Source organism: Electrophorus electricus, chromosome 6 (assembly GCF_041902795.1).
Source record: "Electrophorus electricus isolate QZ-2024a chromosome 6, ASM4190279v1, whole genome shotgun sequence".
Classification (NCBI taxonomy): domain Eukaryota; kingdom Metazoa; phylum Chordata; class Actinopteri; order Gymnotiformes; family Gymnotidae; genus Electrophorus; species Electrophorus electricus.
Window position 1 is genome coordinate 12,915,001 of NC_137502.1, and position 19,787 is coordinate 12,934,787.

The 19,787-nt window shown below is 37.5% G+C and overlaps 1 protein-coding gene across 11 annotated transcripts in view; it reads right to left on the reverse strand.

The window, feature by feature from the left end:
- The window catches only part of plekha7a (pleckstrin homology domain containing, family A member 7a), a 75,747-nt gene extending 61,790 nt beyond the window's left edge, over positions 1–13,957 (reverse strand). For 8 of the 11 annotated variants that reach the window (XM_081715546.1, XM_081715533.1, XM_081715539.1 and 5 more), the window contains exons 1-3: positions 13,832–13,956; positions 13,645–13,721; positions 13,428–13,485 (exon numbers count right to left, since the gene is read on the reverse strand). In XM_081715546.1, coding sequence (XP_081571672.1) covers positions 13,428–13,485; positions 13,645–13,721; positions 13,832–13,914 — 218 coding nt within the window. In that variant the 5' untranslated portion in view covers positions 13,915–13,956. Of the gene's footprint in view, positions 1–5,677; positions 5,697–6,096; positions 6,330–13,427; positions 13,486–13,644; positions 13,722–13,831 lie in introns of those variants that run through there. The other 3 variants (XM_027008779.3, XM_081715541.1, XM_081715540.1) reach the window with 3 other exon arrangements.
- Between the last annotated feature and the right edge of the window lie 5,830 nt (positions 13,958–19,787).

Sequence of the window (19,787 nt, forward strand, 5' to 3'; positions counted from 1 at the left end):
GGTATTACATTGCCTTTTGGGATACTGGGATACTGAGATACTGAAGGCGAACTACCAGCATTAAGAAATTTAGTAACTGGATCAACTTTCGGAATTCTGTAGATTGTTATATTTCATCAGAAGATCCTGGGAGTACTGAATCAAGCTTGAATCCTACAGTTCTAGGCCCAGAGCTAAATAAAACAATAAGAACCACCACAAAAAAATCCTCATCTGTGCGATTCTCTCCTCAGACCATAAAATCATTACTTGATAAGAGCTGAACTGATTTTTAACTATCGTTATATATAAATATTAACACTATCACAGTGTATATAAAACTTCAGAAAAACATTCACACACAACAACTGCAGGTGGTCATAGCCCTCTGTACTGTACATCCACTATGCATGTACTGAAGGGGACAAGATTTGTACTATAATCACTAGTTATATTTATATATACTAACAGTTTATTTTGAAAAGCCACATAGCATTAGAAATACTAACTGAGCTAGGGCAACAACCACAGCAACACCTTCAATCGGTAGTGTTTAAACTTACATGTTCATGGATATGAGTGTCTGTAACCTAGGACTTAACTATGCAAACCATTTTTATCAAAAGCAATTTTTCAACATTGGTGTGCTCCTAATACTTTTTCTATAATACTTCTAGTTAAAAACACTTACAACCACATGCTCATAAAGTTACAATACATAAGTCAACTGAACATTACATTGTTGGAAACACCAAACAGTTAATAAGTGTATTAGTCACACTGCTAATTTACGTTTCAGTTTGCACCCATTTCTTACAGGCATGGCATAAATTATGATCAAATAACTTAATATTCAGTTAATGTTCGCCAGGGTTTCCACACTACACTCACTGAGCACTTTATTAGATGCATCTATCTAAAAGATGTATATATGTGTACAAATCCAAACTGTAGCTCATCTGTTGCTACAAACAATTTATAAGCCCTTCTAAATTCTACTCTTCACTGGTCAGTTTCTGAGCACAGGACCACTGTGGCTGGATGTTATGTGTGTCGCAGACCATTATGAGCACAGCAGTGTCACTGAATCAGCAGGAGCATGGTAGTGGCTGTTGCACTGGCACAGCAGTCTTGCTGGCTTTTGTGCACGTCAATGTCACGGTCAGGTGGAGAATGCTGCGCCACCCAAAAACACCCAGCCAACATGGACTCTATGTTTGGAAATGAACCATTAATTAAGATTTAGAGGATGACTAGCACTTAAATAAATGAAATAAAAACATAGACAAACAAATAAATAAACAAACATTTCTAATAAACCAACTGGTAATTGTATACTGTAAACTGTTGAGTGGGTAGGGGGGAGGGTGCACTTTTTACTAGTTTTTATTGTCTCTGTCTCAGGGGTCTCAATGAACCAGATATTTTACTCCATGTCTCTAGTGACGACTTCTTACTATTAATACACTATTGAAACCTAGGAGCCTTAGCTTGCTTCAGCCAATGCTAGTAATGAATTGTCCATAAGGCTGGGAATACAAATGATGTCCTTTGCTCTGAAGACTGTAGATAGTGCGTAATACAAAAGTATGGAAATCAGGAAGCAACAATGATTGCTGATTATTACTAATAAGATCAAAGCATAATCCTCCTCTTTTGTCTGTGCATCTGCATATTTCACTGCTGGAATTTCAGTTTAGGATTAACCATTATAATTAACATGACAATAATCATTCATTAATTATCCCTAACTTTAACCTGAGTAATAAGTCACATTATTGGAGCTCTGTGGACAGCTTTACTGAACAGTCTCAGGATTCACACTGGAATTACACGTGCCTTAAATGAAACTGATCAGGCCTAATTTACATACCTTTACTTCTACTCTCATTAACTCTCTGTTGTTCATTTTTCAGAAAATTGGATGTGGCTCAATGTTGTTTCCATATAAACAAGCATAAAGAATAAACAAAAAGGTCCCACACATTTTGTGAACAAAGCTCTTAGTTCCTAATGAGACTCCAGTTTCACTGCAGATTGTACGCTTTGGCATACCAGGTAATTTTGATAATGCAAAACTCTTCCCACACTGGGTACAATGACAAAGGTCTCGTATCTTAGATCACTCTCAGTAATATACTATAAGTTATTTCCTGACATCACTCACTGTAATATATACTGATACTGAAATTATTTATTCACTGATTTGTCCACTGTCAACCAGCACATACACCAAGTCACTTCATGAAGTGTACTAACTCTATAGCTATTAGGTTTCCATACATTTTGCAGTGAATTACTAGCGGCATCATGAATGTCCTCTGATATCAGTGGACACACTGTACAAATGTCCTGTACCCAGTGTAATGTAAATGCACATATAAATTGTTTATGCAAACTATTATATAACATAAACCGATCTCAAAACTGACAAGACCTTGGTAAAACAATACATAACACCCAAATTATAATAAAGGATATAATATATTGGGTAAAGTGCAAAAATCCCATTGTATTAATTTATAAACAATTTCTGTTAAGAAGCCTTCTATGGCTTTTGCTCCAAAATGTTAAATATATCATTTTAAATGTATTGGAATAACTAAAATAACTAAAAGGTCTGCAAAAAATGTAAATAGTACACATGCTTGAAAAAAAAAATGCTTTGTTACTGTCCACCACTGACAATATAACAACAAAATCACTCATATATTTTTGCATAGCTTTCTATGGCTAGGTCAGTCAAGCAGTCAACACACAGGCATAACTCAAAATGGTTATGTTTTTGCGAATGTTGAAATGTTTGTCCTAAATGCAAAACTTTAGGTAAGTGAGCATTAATGTTTGGAAGTTACAAAATATTTTGAACCATGTTCACAGCAGCCTTCACATCCCAAGTCAGTCTTCCACTACTGCAGATGGTGGTACATGGAAAACAGACACAACATGAGCAAGGGTGACGAGAATAGTAGCAATGTGTAGGTTACCCACACATGTTGAGACATAGAGCACATACAAGCCACTGACACACACACACACACACACACACACAATCCCCAAATACCATGTATGGCACAAATAATTTATTCTACAAAATACATTCTTGCATTTTAAGATCCCAGAATATAAGGAGTGACCCACACAATAGGTCCAGATGACTGGGATCATTGTGTTGAATGTCTTCCAGTCTTTCAACTTTACTTTGTTAATTTGTAAACATCTGTCGAACAACAGGGCTCATAAATACAGGGCAGGGAATCCCTTTGTGAGTGTTTCCTTCAGTTAAGAGAAGCACTACTGCTGCCCTGCAGTCTGCTAAACAAACATCTCCTACAAGCAGGATAAATCACCTGTGACCGGGCGCTATTAAACCAACACAGGAGTGCAGGTTTACATGACTCTAATGGGCCCTAAGCCCATGCTTCAGATGTTCATTACCCTTAAAGCAGTGGGTTGGGCACTGGTAGCTCAGTGGTTTTCAACTTGTGATTGTAAGGGTGCCAGTTCAATCCCCTCCACTTCCAAGTTACCACTGTTGGGACCCTGAGCAAGACCCTTAACCCTCAATTGCTCAAAGTTGTACTCAGCCATGATTGTTAGTCGCTTTGGATAAAAGCATCAGCTAAATGCCATAAATGTAAATATTAAAGCAACAACATGTGGCTTTTAACAAAGCAGTGGATTCTAGAAACCCGTACAAGGTTCCACCGCTATCTCATGAACACTGGATATTAAGGATATTAACTAAGCATATTAACTAATATTAACATGTTTCTTGAGCTCTCAGAAACTAATACATTAAATAAACCTGAAAAAAGAAAATGGTGCCAAACCATATTTTTGAAGGCCTTTGACTTTTTTTTAATGCCAGTACATTTGGATTTAGATGTTGCTATACAAAACTGGTTGAAATTTTATGCAGAATAGGAAACCAGAGCAGAACTTAATGGTAAACACTATGCATTAGATATAAGATATAAAATGTTTTCCTGAACTAATATTGCAAAAACCTATAAAAAATGTTTTACCTCATTTAAAATAGTAAAATGTAATTGGTTTGGCTTTTTATTATGATTAATTTGAAACTAAAACACTTCATTTAATTAAGTATGGACCATACCACATGTCAGGGTGCTGAGCTACTGAAAGAAGTGAGAAATGAAAGATCACATTAGTAGATGATTAAAACCCCCACTGTGAGCCACCGTGAATGGGTAATGATTGCCTACATTAAAGTCACAAGATTTCATGCCACATGCTTGGTAAACATTTACTCTGTTTAGCATATCCAGGTTGCACCAAAGCTGTGCTTCACTTATTGTTTCAGAGAAACAATCTGACAAGCTGCTGCTTTAGGTATCAATCTCAGTCAGGCTAGTCAGATAAATAAGTTAGAAAATAGAATTATTTAATTCAGCAATTATGGTTCAAATGGACCTATTGTACTACATTCAAAGTAGTGTAGCATTTGTTTTGTTGGTATTTAAAATATGTTGGCTTTAAAAGTCTGTCTATTTGAAACAGAATTGTGCTGTGTGACTGAACACAGCAGTTTCTCACTTAGTGAAACACAAAAAAACAACAACAACAAAAAAAAAAACATCAAGGTTCACATCACATACACTGTGAGCCGAACCAAAGGTTTGCTGAACTAGAACGATTACATCACTAATTACAATCATGTAGGTTGTGTGTTGAACTATGACAGTATCGATGGCTATGTTACATCCCATACATCTTGCCACTGTGTTTGAGAAGACTCACATAAGCAAGCCGCCACTGAATAAGGTAATGCAACACACTATCGTATAGGCAACCCATTCCACTCAACAGCATGGGCTGGGCTGGATTGCTGACGAGAGGCTTATCAGCATTTTAACAACAGGTGTGAGCATACAACAGCAGGTGTGTCTAACTTGACCACTATTTACTGGAATTCCAAGACATATAAAACATTGCAGACAAATGACAACAAGGCATGCTGCATGTGGGATGTGTGCCTCTCTTCCTCCGGTCTTCTGTTCTGATTTAAATGTTTGGCATCCAAGCATTAAAGCTTAGCCAATACAAAGAATACGAGCTATTTTCGCATAGGTAACTTCTGAATCTGAACCATCACTTAGAAGTAAATTTCAAATAAGTGAGGCTTTGCAAATGCAGTGATCAAACAGAGTGAGGCTATCCAGCAGCATCTAGGACTATACAGAGTTCCTGTTCCTGTTTTCCTTAGAATTTGGTCATGTTTTGTTACTAATCCCTAAAAGGTTTATTTTACCTGTGTAACAAAACAACAATTTTATATATATGGGAAGCCAAATACTACTGCACAAGCTGCATACCCATCCTGCCACAAGACAGTTTCTGAGTTACAGGACATGTAGTAATATTGAACACCTCATAATAATCTCCAGCACATGACTCTGCCACATGGTCTGACACTCAACCTGTCAATCAGACCATCAGGAAAGATCCTGCTGTCTTTGCCAATGAGAATTTCTGTGTTGCCTCCAGATTATGGACAGCACATGACACATATAGGACTGACATCTGAAGTCCAATCTAAACAGTCTTTTTGTAGATCAGAATATATAACTAACCAAATGGGGAACAACAAGTGCAACTTCAGCAATAAACACTCACTGTCCCGCTTAAATTCTATTGAGTACTGTAATGTTTCTTAAACATTAAGTAAGAGTACCTTTATTCACTGCATCAAGATATATTCCACGCTCTCTCTTTTTCGCTTAGTGGGTCCTGTTGTTAAAGGGCCAGCGTCCACTAAGCCACTGAGTGGGCCAGCCTCTTGCGCCCCCCCTCACAGTGCAGGGTTGAGAAACTGCTGAATGTGCTTCTAAGGCAAGGAGCACTTCCCCTGTATGCAGCTAAAATGAGATCAATCCTGCATATTTTTGTCCCAGGATTTTCTCACACTGAAAAGGATACTGTACACGTACATTTACACCGATGTGGACACACCACAATTGCAACACTGCAATGCATTCAGTCATATTCAGCTCACAAAAGGCAAAAGTAAAAAAGCCTTCGCACAGCACTACGCTAAAAAAACAATATTCAGCTATCAGCTATTTTTGTAGTTGAAGTGGTAAAGACAAGTACCTGTCTGTATTGCGGCAAGCATTGTACCCCCATGGCGTAGCAAACTTGCGTCTGACAGTGACCACCTCTTGACCCTGATTTGCTTCGCAGCTGTACTTGCAGCAGTTGCCCATTTTTACAGACTCTCCACCTCTGAACCTGCCCCCAGCAGTGCTCAGCGCTCTCCTCCCTTCTCTTGCTCTGAGGCCACCCCACAGTGCCAGAACAGGACACTCGATCCTCTGACTCTGCACTCAGATGCCAATGCAGGAATCTGGGGGGTGGGGTGGGGGAATGGGGGTGTATAGTGCCTGCTCACAGGGGGGATGGAGCCACCACCTCCTGCTGTCCCGCAGCGTGACATTAGCCACCAACTTTATCCGCCTTTCAATCCCTTCCTTTGTGTCTCCATTTCCAGGCAGAGCTGAGTGCATCACAGCACAATACAGCTCACAGTTAGGGGTGGCCAATATGACAGTACGTTAGTGCTATCGCAATATATATGCTTTTCTTAGCATATTGCCAGTATCAGTCCTTCTATAAACACTGACCAAATTAATGTTTCATTAACCAACTAAAGAGATCCTGTAAACGACATACAGCAGTGTCTAAAATTGCTGTTAAAACTATTGCATCCTAACTAGTAGCTGTTGGATATATGTCCCATATACATATTTTCTTTATTCTAGCATTCTATTATTATCTACTATTATTCTATTATTATCTGTTTAACTCTTTTATTTATTCGATGTGATTTTTACATCTTCAATATTTTTTTTTTATTTTGGTAAAGACAGTGAATTTTTTACATATACATACATATAGCATTTTTTCCATAATGTACTACTACACTACTGATTTACTGGTACACCGCACCAGTGTTGAAGCAAACCTCTGAATAACTACATATTGTCACACATTATGAAAATGCTAAAATGACATTATGCTTTTAATACATCATCCACTTGCAGCATCAGTCAGTATTCACCATCAGCACCAGGCATGGAGTACTTAGAATGTTTCTGGATAACCACATAGACGACCATAAGTGTTCCAGTCATGTATATGCATGGAAAAGGACCACATATTCATCTTTGCTCAGCAGATTTTTCAGGCTTTCCAATACAGGGAAGAATAATGTGAGCATGTGTGTGGAGCATGTGGTATAATGCTTTCTTTGTGTCCCATTCTCACAGGTGGTAACAGCAAGAGGAAGCATACACAGAAATGTCTATAAAGGTCTGGATTTGGGGGCAAAATATTGTGCAAAAGATTGAGAAGGCGACAGCTATTGGTAGTGAGGTGAAGGGGACTCACTTTGAAACAGAACAAGGCTATTTACCATCCTTTGAGAATAAGAAATGCTGAATGGATGAAAGAAAATGAAGAGGGCAAGAAAACTCCCATAACAGTCTTATCTCTAAAGCAAGTAATCTTAGGGTTTGGACAGCTCTGACAGTAATAGATCAACTGTATTAGCAGGCCAAAACACAGCTAAAATAGCTGAAAAGCTAGTGACCTTACAGGCGATGGAAAAAGAAATATCTCATATTTATTTCAGCATGTGCTTGCCAAGTGTTCGTGTCTTGTTTGGCAGCATAACCCCAGGATAAAGGGAAATCAAGACTATTCTGACAGTGGGAAAAATCAGTTTAGCTTCAATCACAAGTTGAAGCTGCCATGTCCTGTAAAAGAAACACAAACCCCATAAATCTGCTGTATTGAGACACTCACTTGCACTTCATAAATGCTATTAAACACATGTGGCCTTGTAGGCTAAAAAACAAGAAAAATCCAGATTTCTTTCCCAGGATACTGATGTGTGTCCTGTTCTCAGGGTATATACTGTGAAAATAGAGACAAGTAATTACAAATTATTTTAATATTTGTGCTCAACACAATATCTAAAATTTAGATTGTATAAATGTTTTAATATGTGGAGTATAACAGCTCTGATTTACGAGGCCTTTATTATAGCATTCAGAAAAATGGGAACAAAGTCTCTTACACAGCTCTCATACTCCCTATATGGTAGCAATCAAGTAAAATCCAGCTACTGAGACTTTGCTTATGAAATGAAATGAACAGACAATAGTACTCAGTGGATTTCTCCCACTCACAGCCCACAGAGGCCAGGGCACGCATAAATATGCATGCAGCGCTCTTAGAAGTTAGCTGCAATGATTAAGATGCACTACTATCAAATACAGCATAATGTACATTTCAGATTATTTCATTCTCTCAGACTGGCTGTAACTGGCCTAGCTTTTGAACAGAGGGGTGGTGATGGTTGAGTGCTGTACTTGTGAGGAAACTGCTGACCGTATTAGTATAAAAATACTTTGTATTAAGCGTGCACAATTGATTGTTTGTTAATCTTTTTAAATTGTATGGTGAGAGTATCCTGACCAATGTCATGTTTTGATTAATCATGGCATTAACATGATCCAGCTAAGCAAAATAATACAGCACTATTGAGCCACAACACATCAGGGGCTCAGCAGTGGATATTAATATAGTGAAGACTCCTCATGTATTAAATGTAAACATGTATTACCTCTTTACTGATATACACTGCAGTCTAGGAATTTTGAAGAGTGACCAATTTTATTGTTATGGATCATATCTCCAGCACACGCATATGATCACAAAAAAAAAACAAACAAACAAACAAACATGATTTTTTAAATAAAATTGCTTTAGCCCTTTTTAAGCATAGCCATTTACCAAACCCTTTGTTGTAAAAAACAAAAAAAAACAAAAAAAACATTCTAGCCAGGTAGCCAAAGACCTTACAATATGCTGGGTAACTCTGGCAGACTTGTAATACAGCCATTTTTCTGTTCCACTTTTACTGTGCCCTTTTTGCCCTAATTCATCCCAATTCATGTTCAACATGATTCTAGTGAGGTGAACGACTGGGCCAGTGATGAACTATACACTTTCAGCCCTCACAAACTTCATGGTTGCTTTAGCAGCATGGCTGGGGTCACCGTCTTACTGCAAAGTGAAGCACCATCGGATGAGTCTGGAGATGTTTGAGTGGAACCAGGCAATTAAAATACTTCTGTTTACTTCTGATTTTATCTAGCTCCTGTTACTGCCAAACATGACCAGTAAAAACAAGTGAGCCAGTTTTGCTAACATGTGCACACCAGTATGTTTCACATATGGGATGGTATGCTTTATTCTCCACTTTCATAATATGCAAAATGAACAAAGCTAGTGGTCAATCAATATGCCTAATGCAAATGCTGATATTTAAAGAGCAGGGAGGCTGGTGGTCGATATAACATTGTTATTGTTGTTTTGTTTGTTTATCATCAATTATTATATCGTTTTATACAACCATTTAAAAATAATAACAAATGAGACACACATTTTCTGAACTTAAACGAACATTAATTTAACACTGTTACTGTCTGTATTTTCTACTTGCTTAAGTAGATCTGATCAGCGCACTATCTGAAGTGTACTTATTTAACATTTTTTAAAAATATATCAACTAAATAAAATATCCAGAGGAAATCAAAAATCTAAGCTTTGTTATAAACCTTCAGCCAATGCCAGGAAAACAATCTCAATTATTTCAAAATGGCATTTAATCTGCTGACTAATTAATCGGTTGACCACTATTTCAAGCCACTGAAAGAACAGATGTTGATATAAGTTATTAGCATAAACTTTCCAGTTGGAGTTTGTGCTGTTATTGTCCAAACCCCTTGCCAGGATGATGTCTAAAATGACTTTGAGCATTGTTGCTTAGTAACAGGATTGGATGTCAGTACCCTGGACAATCTGGACATCACCTAAGAGACTGCTGCTGCTAATTGCTACACTATCAAAAGTGGGTTGGGGTATATAATTAGTTCAAACCATTCTTCTGACTTCTAATGCTTGCTTCTCCTGTCAATGCATTAGAATGACCCACAAAGAGAGCTGTTGCCATTTAGAAGAAAACCTTAAACCTAATGGTGAGATAATGATTGTGTTAACAGAAACACTCCCAATCTAGGTGCTCACAGCAGAACACGGCCTGAAGTTGACCCAAAATTCAGACCATGCAAGGGGGTCCAAACAGTGAATCAGTGAGAGCTGCTCACAAAGCTCAAATCTCAGTAAAAATCCAATAAAAATCCATAAAGAGCAAAGAATCCATACATTGAACAAATTTCCTGACAGCACCAAGAAAACTATATATATCTGTCTTAGACTGAACAATTAAATACAGAGCCATGGTAGGAGTCTGTTTCAAGCACAAACTTGGTTTGTTTGTTTTTATCACACAACAAAGCTGCATTTGCTGCTTTCTTCCTTTGCAGTATTTGGCTTGGTTCCACAGTCAAATTGTACAGACATCATAGCAGGACCTGGGACAGCTGGAATTCCTGAAGACTAAAAATATGATACCTCAATTTACACTGCGGTTCAGTCTGACTATTACACAAAATCCTGAGTTTCTAATATTCCTCTAAACAAATCCACCTCATTCTTTAATCCTCTTTCAGCTACAATGAATTCTCTTCTGAAAGAGGAGGAACATCAGCAGCAGGAAGCACCTCACCTAGGAAGACGCTGCTCATTTCAAGGATATCCTCAAGCACTGCACACACAGTAAAAGGTTCACATGTACTTCTCTTTTTGTTGTCTCTCGCCATCTCTTTGTGTTCCCCTTTCTCACTCGCACTCTCCCTCAAACAGGCAATAAGACAAAGTTATTTAGAAATCATAAAGATTTCAGAAGTTTATCTTGCATCATCTGATTTCACAGAAAAGCAGATAAAATGTTTTCTATATCTTAAAATTCGAACTACACTAATGCACCACAAAATGTTCATTTCTGTATTCCCCAGTGAAGAAAACAATTCCCCTTTGATGCCAATTCTAGTTAATTATTAACTAAACCAGAGGATGACTCTGTGGTTTTCTTCCCTAGTGTTAGACAGTATACAGTTGAGTGGGTGAATTTATTATGACATTGGCGCAAATGAACCAATAGAGAGGTGTACAATATATCAACATTCCAGAACAGATCATTTATTTATTAATTGCAGTTTGCTCTGTTTCAAAGATTAATGTGGCCATCTACAATGTGATTCTGTTTCTTGGGATGTGCTTGCTGATTGAACAATGCCTTTCTCTCATTAAAACCACTTCTACCATACCTGACCTGCTTCTGTGGTTAGCGTTACATGACATAGCCAAGCAACATGTTTCCCCTTCTATTCTTCTCACTTGAGTTAACCATTGCCTAAGTTATTTTGCACATAAATGACCTTTGGACCAATATATTATTTCAGTTAGGCCTAAAGTATACCTACACTGATGTTGTCCACAATCATAATGAGTCAATGAATTTTTGCATTCATTTACTGTTACCAACAGTCAATTAGCAATTTAAGCTTTAAGCGTTGACAAAATGCAAATGACAGCACATTAGATCAATTCATTTAACCAATAATACATGATATGCATGCTTCTAGGACTAAACCTGTGTAACTATATGCTTTGTTTGTATCTTTGTATACTTGTATTTATATACATTAAATTTCATTTTTGATCTTGTTCAGGGCATGTTTGTAAATTAAGTATATGTCTCAAGCTGGTTTCCTTTTCATAAAAATTTGGATCATATGCATTGTTTAAAATGTAGATAATCACTGAAATTGTCTTAGTTTCTTTGTTATATTTTATTTAAGATACTACATAAAGTTAACTAATTTTTATCTTTGGATTTTCAGTAGAGACTTATTCAATTATTCAGCCACCACTTCTTTCTGAAAGCCAAAAGATCTCTCCCTCAAAGCTCACAAAACCAATCGCACAATATCAAAATTATAAAATAATTTACTACATTTAGTACAGTTGAAACTTCACTATAATTTACAGAGTGTATTTTCTTTTTCATCTAATTATTCTGTAATCAGTGATCTAAATCTAAAACCTTCAACAGTTTAATTGTCAACATCAAATCCTTAAACAGTACAAGTCATATCATGACCAAAGTGGTTGCAGCTCAGAATTCTCTCTCTCTGTGCGACTTGTCCAAAGAGCAGAATAGCCTGTCAGCCCAATGAAGCCAGTCAAGTCAGTCGAACAGGCACCAGCCAGCATAGAGTGCTTGCAACCAGATAAAGGATAAACAAGGCAATCACTTTTAGCACCACTGCACCCACATCTCTATTCACCTGCTCTAGTAGTGTTGACTCAAACAACTACCTTGTGTAACAGGATGTTTTTGTTTGACCAACAAGAGGAGCACGACTATTCAAAGTATAAACAATATCCTATGTATACCTTTATGTGAACAAGGTCTCCAGGACTATATATGGGAATAGCACTCCATTAACAATCTACATTTGGGTTAAAGAATACTTCCCACAGGTCTTCCTAAGCTATCTACACATAAACTGACTCTTTTAAGGCCAACACCTCTCTATTAAACAACTGGTCTATAGCACAGGGTTCAGTTAATGCCTCAAATAAAGGAAAAATTAAGATCCCAGGCCACCAAACAGACATTCCTGCAATATTTTTTGCTCATTTGTCCAAGGGATTTGAGCATTCTCTGTGATCTAAAGAAGATGAAAACCATCTGTGGTACACCAAGAGATGTAAGGTCTTAAAACACAGGAGCAAATACAAACACACACACACACACACAGAACTCAAAGTAAAGCAGCACAGTGCAATACGAGCATATAGTGTGTCCATAATAAACAACATTGATAGAATCTTTTATAAGAAAGTTGCACTGCAGGTGGAAAGACCCATCTATTCAATGCACAATTAGTAAATGTGCAATTCAAGTTATATGAATATTCTGGGTCTCATTTCATTCACATATTTATGAATAATCTAAGAGAAAACTTCACCTTCATGATGTACTGAAAGATGCACTGAAAACAAACCAATTGAAGACCAGATCACCAAACATTATTTACCATTTAGTACTGAATTAGTCAAACACCAAGTAGCCTATAAATGACCTTGATAGCAAGAATCATAAGCAACCTATAGATTACAAAATTATGAAACTGGAGTTTACATAGGCAAAATACATAGATTATATAAACACTGAAAATCGCGTGACGCTTGCATTGTAATAAACCTAAACGATGGAATCAAATGGGTGTGCACGCCACTGGAACAGAATTTAAAGTACTCTAGAATTAGCTTCTGTCAATGAGAGAAATCGTTTAGCCTACTCCATGTTCCATCTCTAATGACGAGCGAAACAATCTGACCCACAACTAGCCCTCCTATTAACGTTGAGGTAAGCCGTGTTGCGAAGAATAAGGTGACAGGCATCTCATATCGGAGATAGACCAGTGCAAGCCAAGTTCACTTACTCTATAAAGAAACTCGCTCCTTCCTTAGTGAAACCCTCCTCCCAGCCTTTTGGCAGATCTAGCGTAGGGGACAGAAAGGCGTACGTTAAAAAAAAACCCCAAAAAAAACCAAAAAAACTTTTGTTTCGTTATGCCTTACCTAAAGCCGACCAAGACGATACTAACGCTAAACTAGTTCGACAAAACACAATTACCAGACTTTTTCATTTGGACATACCTGAACGTATCATATGTCCAGAATTAACAGGCTCACCGGTCCGTGGGTGAAGCCAAGTAGTGGTGCGTTTTTCATCGCTGGCAGGAAAACAAACCACCTGTTAGCGATGTAAATGCCTCAAACATGTACACACGGAATATGGGCGATGTTTCCACTTTGAAGTGGACAACACATAGTCTACACTCACTCTATGAAAAACACCCTGCCATCTCGACACACCCCGTAGGTCCAATTTTCAGGTAAAGTGTCCCGCCGGAGCGGCGCCGCCATTATTCCAGCGGAAAGTGGTGGTTAGCGCGTATTCCCTCTCTATCCTCCTGGGAACAGTTTCACAGATAGACGCTTCAGAAGAAGGAAATTAAAGGGGAGGGTTACATTCGTCTCTCAGGTTGTCGCTCCGCCGACAGAAAATAAATCAGCACAAACCCTAACAGTCTCGGATCTGGACTGAATTCACACGCCTGACACTTTAAAATATTTTTAAGCAATTGAAACACATCATCCAAACAGTTGTGTATCGTAAACAAACAAACAAAAAAGATTTGCTTAGAAATGCTTAACTAAAACAAACAGCGAGATAGGCAGATACGCGAAAATAGACTTTATAGTCAATTCTGCATTAATCCTAAATCCACATCTATCTCTATTAGGCGTTGATAATTTATCAAAAGGGCCAAGGGATTATCTGTTACTGGAACCTGTGGGGAAGACTTTTTAGAGCAGGCCTTAAAACAGGATAAAACTGATTATTTATAGGGTGATGAGTTAACAGCATTATACTGCCTTTTGAACGTAATATAACATTTGATATATTGTTTTTATTGCTGTAATAAATGCTGTAAATTTACAATATTAATTTAACAGCATGAGGCAGTGTTGCTATACTTTCCTCAATGCTCCTGCAAGCATTTCACTGCGATGTATATTTTTGTGTTTCTCTGGTGATCAGAATTTAAGCAAACCTATAGGCATAGTTTTGCGTGGTTTTTTGGGTGGGGGGTGGGGGAGGGTGCGTTAGTAATTACTGCTCAAACTAATAATATAATATGTTAGGTTTGGAGGTGTGTGTCCCCTAAAGTTGAAATGAAATCTATGCCACTGAGTATACCCATGTACGTATTTTTATTTATTTATTTTTTTGAAATTTAGTTTTACCACCATTCCCAACTATCAAAAAAAAAAAAGAAGAAGAAGAAGAAAGATGCAATTGCTATTGTCTGCTCATTAAAAGTTGCAGTTGCTACTGACCCAACTATAATTTGTTTATTGCTTGTAGGCCTTCATCTCATTGATCTCTCTCGCCTGTTTTTTGCAGGTAAAGGATAAACAATGAGTGAGTGTCATGCACCCATGTAGCATGTAGGTTTACATACAAAGTTTAAACACAAATATTCACAAATACTACGTAAGCAAATGCTCATCTACACAAAAATTAGGGCCAACATTCCACAGCCCATAGATATATAGATTTTGTTTGTTTGTTTGTTTGTTTTTGCTGGACAATTACAGGGTTAATCACATTTCAAGTGAAATGTAACAACATGGTCTTATATGTTTTTCTGGCTCTAAATATACATAGACAGAGAAATGTAGAGAGGTTGGACTGAATAATGAATCCACATGAGAAAGGACTTAGAGTCCTTTATTATGTAATTCAATACATGATAAAGCACCTGTCTAACTCAGCTATAAAGGAGGTCTGACAATCTCAAACTCTTTTATGCAGGAATTTTCAAAGCATTATGAGACAATTACAGATCCAAAAAGACCAAACAGTTAGTACCTGAATTGCAGATGCATCAGACACAGATACTACCAATATGTAATGTGCAAGAGGAACAGTATTCATGAAAATATATGCCAGAGCACAGAGAAGCTATTGTTGTAAGTCAAATCTCACCAACACCAAAATCTCACCAAAGGCTACATGGACATTTAGCAACAGGGCTGTTGCTAAATACCACAAAAGTACAGACTCAGAAATTACAATGAAATTGAACAAGTCCATCAGTGAGGCAGTCTCAACAAAAGCTTTGTAATTCAAATCTCATAAAGCTAGAATCAATGGCAGATTGCTATTTTAAACCACTTATATTCAATTATTTCCAAGGCTAACATATAAATCACATCATGATATAGAACCATATAGCACAGCATGTTTTTTTTTTCCTTCCAAGTCATATTTTCTCTTTTTCCCTACATCTGGATATTTGGAGAAAGTCAAATAATGCAGGTAACCCATAATGTCTGTTGCCAACTGATAAAGTGGCCCTAAACTATTGGACCTACAATGATTTGTGGAGTCATGGCTTTGGAGCCACTAATACTGATGATTGCTCTGTATGTAATGTACACATAACAGCTAAGGAATAGTGAGGCTATTATAGGATCAGATTCACCCTTCCTTGCTCATTGATGAACAAATTCAGGAGTCAGTTGCCTTCCCAGTTCCCAAGCATCATTGCATATTTATGGACCAAGAAAAGCAGATTACCATCTCCAACCCTCAAAGAACTGGAACTTTTGCTTAAGCATACTCAGTTCAAAGCTTGTGTGGCAGAAATCCTAAAAGAATTGAAAGTGATCTTAAGGCAACTAACTGGTGAACCCAGACTGTGAGCATATTTCCCAGAGACTATAAACTGGCCCAGCTGAGAACAGTGTGGTCTGCTGTTGTAGTAAACTGGCCTAGGCTCCATGTGGTTCCCACCCATCAGATCAGCCATAACAAAGCTTCAAAGTACCCAGATCAGTTCTGATCACTCAGGTGTAGTGCAGTTCACATGGCCTGTTGGACTCTCTTGCGGAGGACCATACAACACTGGCAGCTCCTTTCAGCTCATGGGACAGGTTGGAGAGTCAGAGCTGGCACCAGCTCACTGAACAAGGTCCTATCTGAAATAAGAGCTAAACAACAAATCAGTGGTCACCTTGACTCAGTCAGCAGAGTTAGGATATTAGGACATGCATATTTTTTTGTGCAAATGATAAAAGCGCTGAAGGAATTCATGTGTCCATCCTATATGTTTGTGTTCATTTGTGTTTGTCTGACTCTCTATCTTTTCAGGTTGACAAGTTGACAGTTGAGGTTTATGTGTAGGCCTGTTTATGAGTACCTCTGCAGTTCTGAATATCTCGGTAATCCCTGTTAAGTGCCATAATATGATGTGACAGAACATGCCAAAGTCAAGAAGTGATACAATTTCCTGGGCCATATCTAGACTGAAACACACACACACACACACACACACACACATATATATATATATATATATATATATATATATATATATATATATATATATATATAAAAGCAAAAGATGCAGCAATAGAGTGTACAGAAACTGAAAGAGCCTCTGGCAAAGTACATCAGGAATCCTGTATCTGCTCCGGGTATTTGCTCCACCTCCTCACTACTACATCTGGTACAGCCCCTACCCACCCAGCACGCAGTGACTACCACAGCATCCATCACCCTTTGGTGGACCAAAGCTCAGCAACCCCCAGTCACAAGACTAAAACCTTGTTGTGCCTTTATGGCTTTATGGGAAGTTGTGCAGAACATGCAAAACAGATTTGTGTGTCCTCCATCACTTAAAGAAGTGCAGTCTTATGCAGAGCTTGATAGAATTCTATGTCCTTTGCTCTGATTAAGTGCCATGTCTGAATAAATGCTCAATAAAATTAGCAATGTCTACTTTCATCAAGATCAATATATTGTTCTCTTATATGCATATATCTATCGATCAATACATCTAAATTAAAATTTAATATACTTCATACTGCTCAAAAATGTATTCTGAGCTTGGCAGATATATAGACTAGATTTGATGGAACTAGTTACACAGTTATACAAACATCATACAGGCCTCCAAACCAGTGTACATTAGCCCACTGTTTTCTTTTTAAACATACTGCCACCATGAACAATAATGAACAGTTCTGCTGGTTACATTTATAGTAAGATTGGATGATACTATTGATTTCCTTTTTGGTCTGATACTAAGTAGTACCAACGCTAGTATTCAAATACCACTGCTGACACCAATACTTTAAAATGTCTTCTTGTCTACATAAAATGTTGATATTTTGTCATTTGTGCATGCATGCATTCACACACACTCTTTTCCTACTTAATTAGATGATCATAAAACCATGCAATTGTTCAACCATGTTTAATTATATTGTTGTTCCTCATATCCACTATACTAATAAAATATTTTAACATCTTATATCACCAGACAGAATGCTCCTGAATACGGCGTCTCAAAACCAGGGGCGAGGGTAAAATGAGATTATAAGGTAAACATTCAATTTTGTTAAAAATAAACACATTGAATAGATATTTCTTTGAAAGGATTGAATCTCAAATGGATCAGATGTGTCGATACTCGAGTAGGCTATCGATCCCTAGTTTATAGTTTACAAAAAGCAGGCCTTCATAGACAGCACAGTGTTAATATTCCCACATAGTACTTATGTCATTGTAAAAATGAATTGGCCTATGTGTGGGGTATTTCCTCTTAATGCAGTGTGATCCATTTATATGCTTTAAGAGTTTAGCCAAAATGTTTTGTTTCTTATTTACCTCATCTAAGTTCATTTTCCATCAATTTTCAGATCTTTTTGTCACTCAGGGAGATTACAAACTAAATCTGTTCTTGCGCCTTGCTCAAATATGAGAGTTCTACTTGGGGGGAAAAAACATAAGTTATCTAATGCACAATCTATAAAGCAAGAGGCGTGCCGATTGTTATAACAAAGGAAGTATTCTATTATGGCTCCAATGCTTTCATTTACACTGCAGCAATGATACTGGTGGGTGAGGTTGTTCAGAGATGGTAAAAGTTTATGTCTTCACACTGAAATTTATGCCGGTACACGGCCACCTCCAAAGCCATCTTAACTCAGCACTATTTTTTTCCATTCTAAAAAGGGGTTCCATATTTTTACTTAAAAGTAAACATTCGATATGCCATACTCATCGTTTTCTGTGTTCATTTGAATCCAACTCCAAGAAAACTATCACTATCGTTTCTGCTAGTGTTATAAAACTAGAAAACTTTATCAGCTGTGAAAAAGCTGTGAGCTGTCATCTGTTTTTGAAACCTATGGAGAAGGTAAACTGCCAATTACTTTTTAAAAATACGACATTCACCTATAGCAAAATGTTCATTTAATCTATGCTATACAAATGTGTTGTGTCAGGTTAATGACAAGATCACTTTTGCACGTGAACATTATAATCTGAGAAGAACCTGGCTGCCTTTAGGGAATTTAAAGGACTGTTGTGCAGGAGAGACAAAATCCCAAAGCGAGGCCAGTGAACTTTCTATTTGGCAATATAGCACAAGGCTGGATCACACATACAATTGCATTTCCAAGTCTCCACATGCCCAATCTCCCTATCCTCACAGAAAGATTTCAGGGAGCCCAGTCCTTCATCGAAACAGCACAAAGATCAGGATGCAGCCTGACTGCAGGTCTATCACAGGAAGGGTTGCAACCACCAGAGCTGTGACTAATAGCAACATTGGCAGAAGAATATATATCCCAGGATGACCCTAATAAAACACAGAGCCAGCAGTTCACCATCTTGCAAAGCCCTGCAGAGGTCTATTACATCAACACAGGCAGTGAGTAGATACAATCCCTTCCCCTGCAAGACTCAAACTAGTTCAACTGAATGCACAGTCTTTAAAAATACATTACTGAACAAATCTCACATACTGCTTAATGTTCTCTGCTTTTGTATCATACTTTTATTTTCCTTAGCAATATGACTGAAATAACACAAATGATTGAAATAACACAAAAGCGTGGTGAAGAATTATGCTTTATGTCATGCAACAAGGTACCACATGGATACTATTGAAGGTTATAATTTAACTAGTATATTATGTGCATCAATAACTGATAAACACATTCCGCAGATTGGTGACATAGTTACATGAACAAAGTCCACTGAAATCAGTCATGTAAAAGGAACTCATAAATTCTTAAGGACCTGTAAGACAAGCGTTGGTCACATACATTTACACACAAATAATTGGAATCAATGGCGCCCTCTTCTGCAACCTGTACTTCATCACACAAAATTAGAAATATAAGTAGAAACTGCAGATCTAAGATGGTTAAACAGT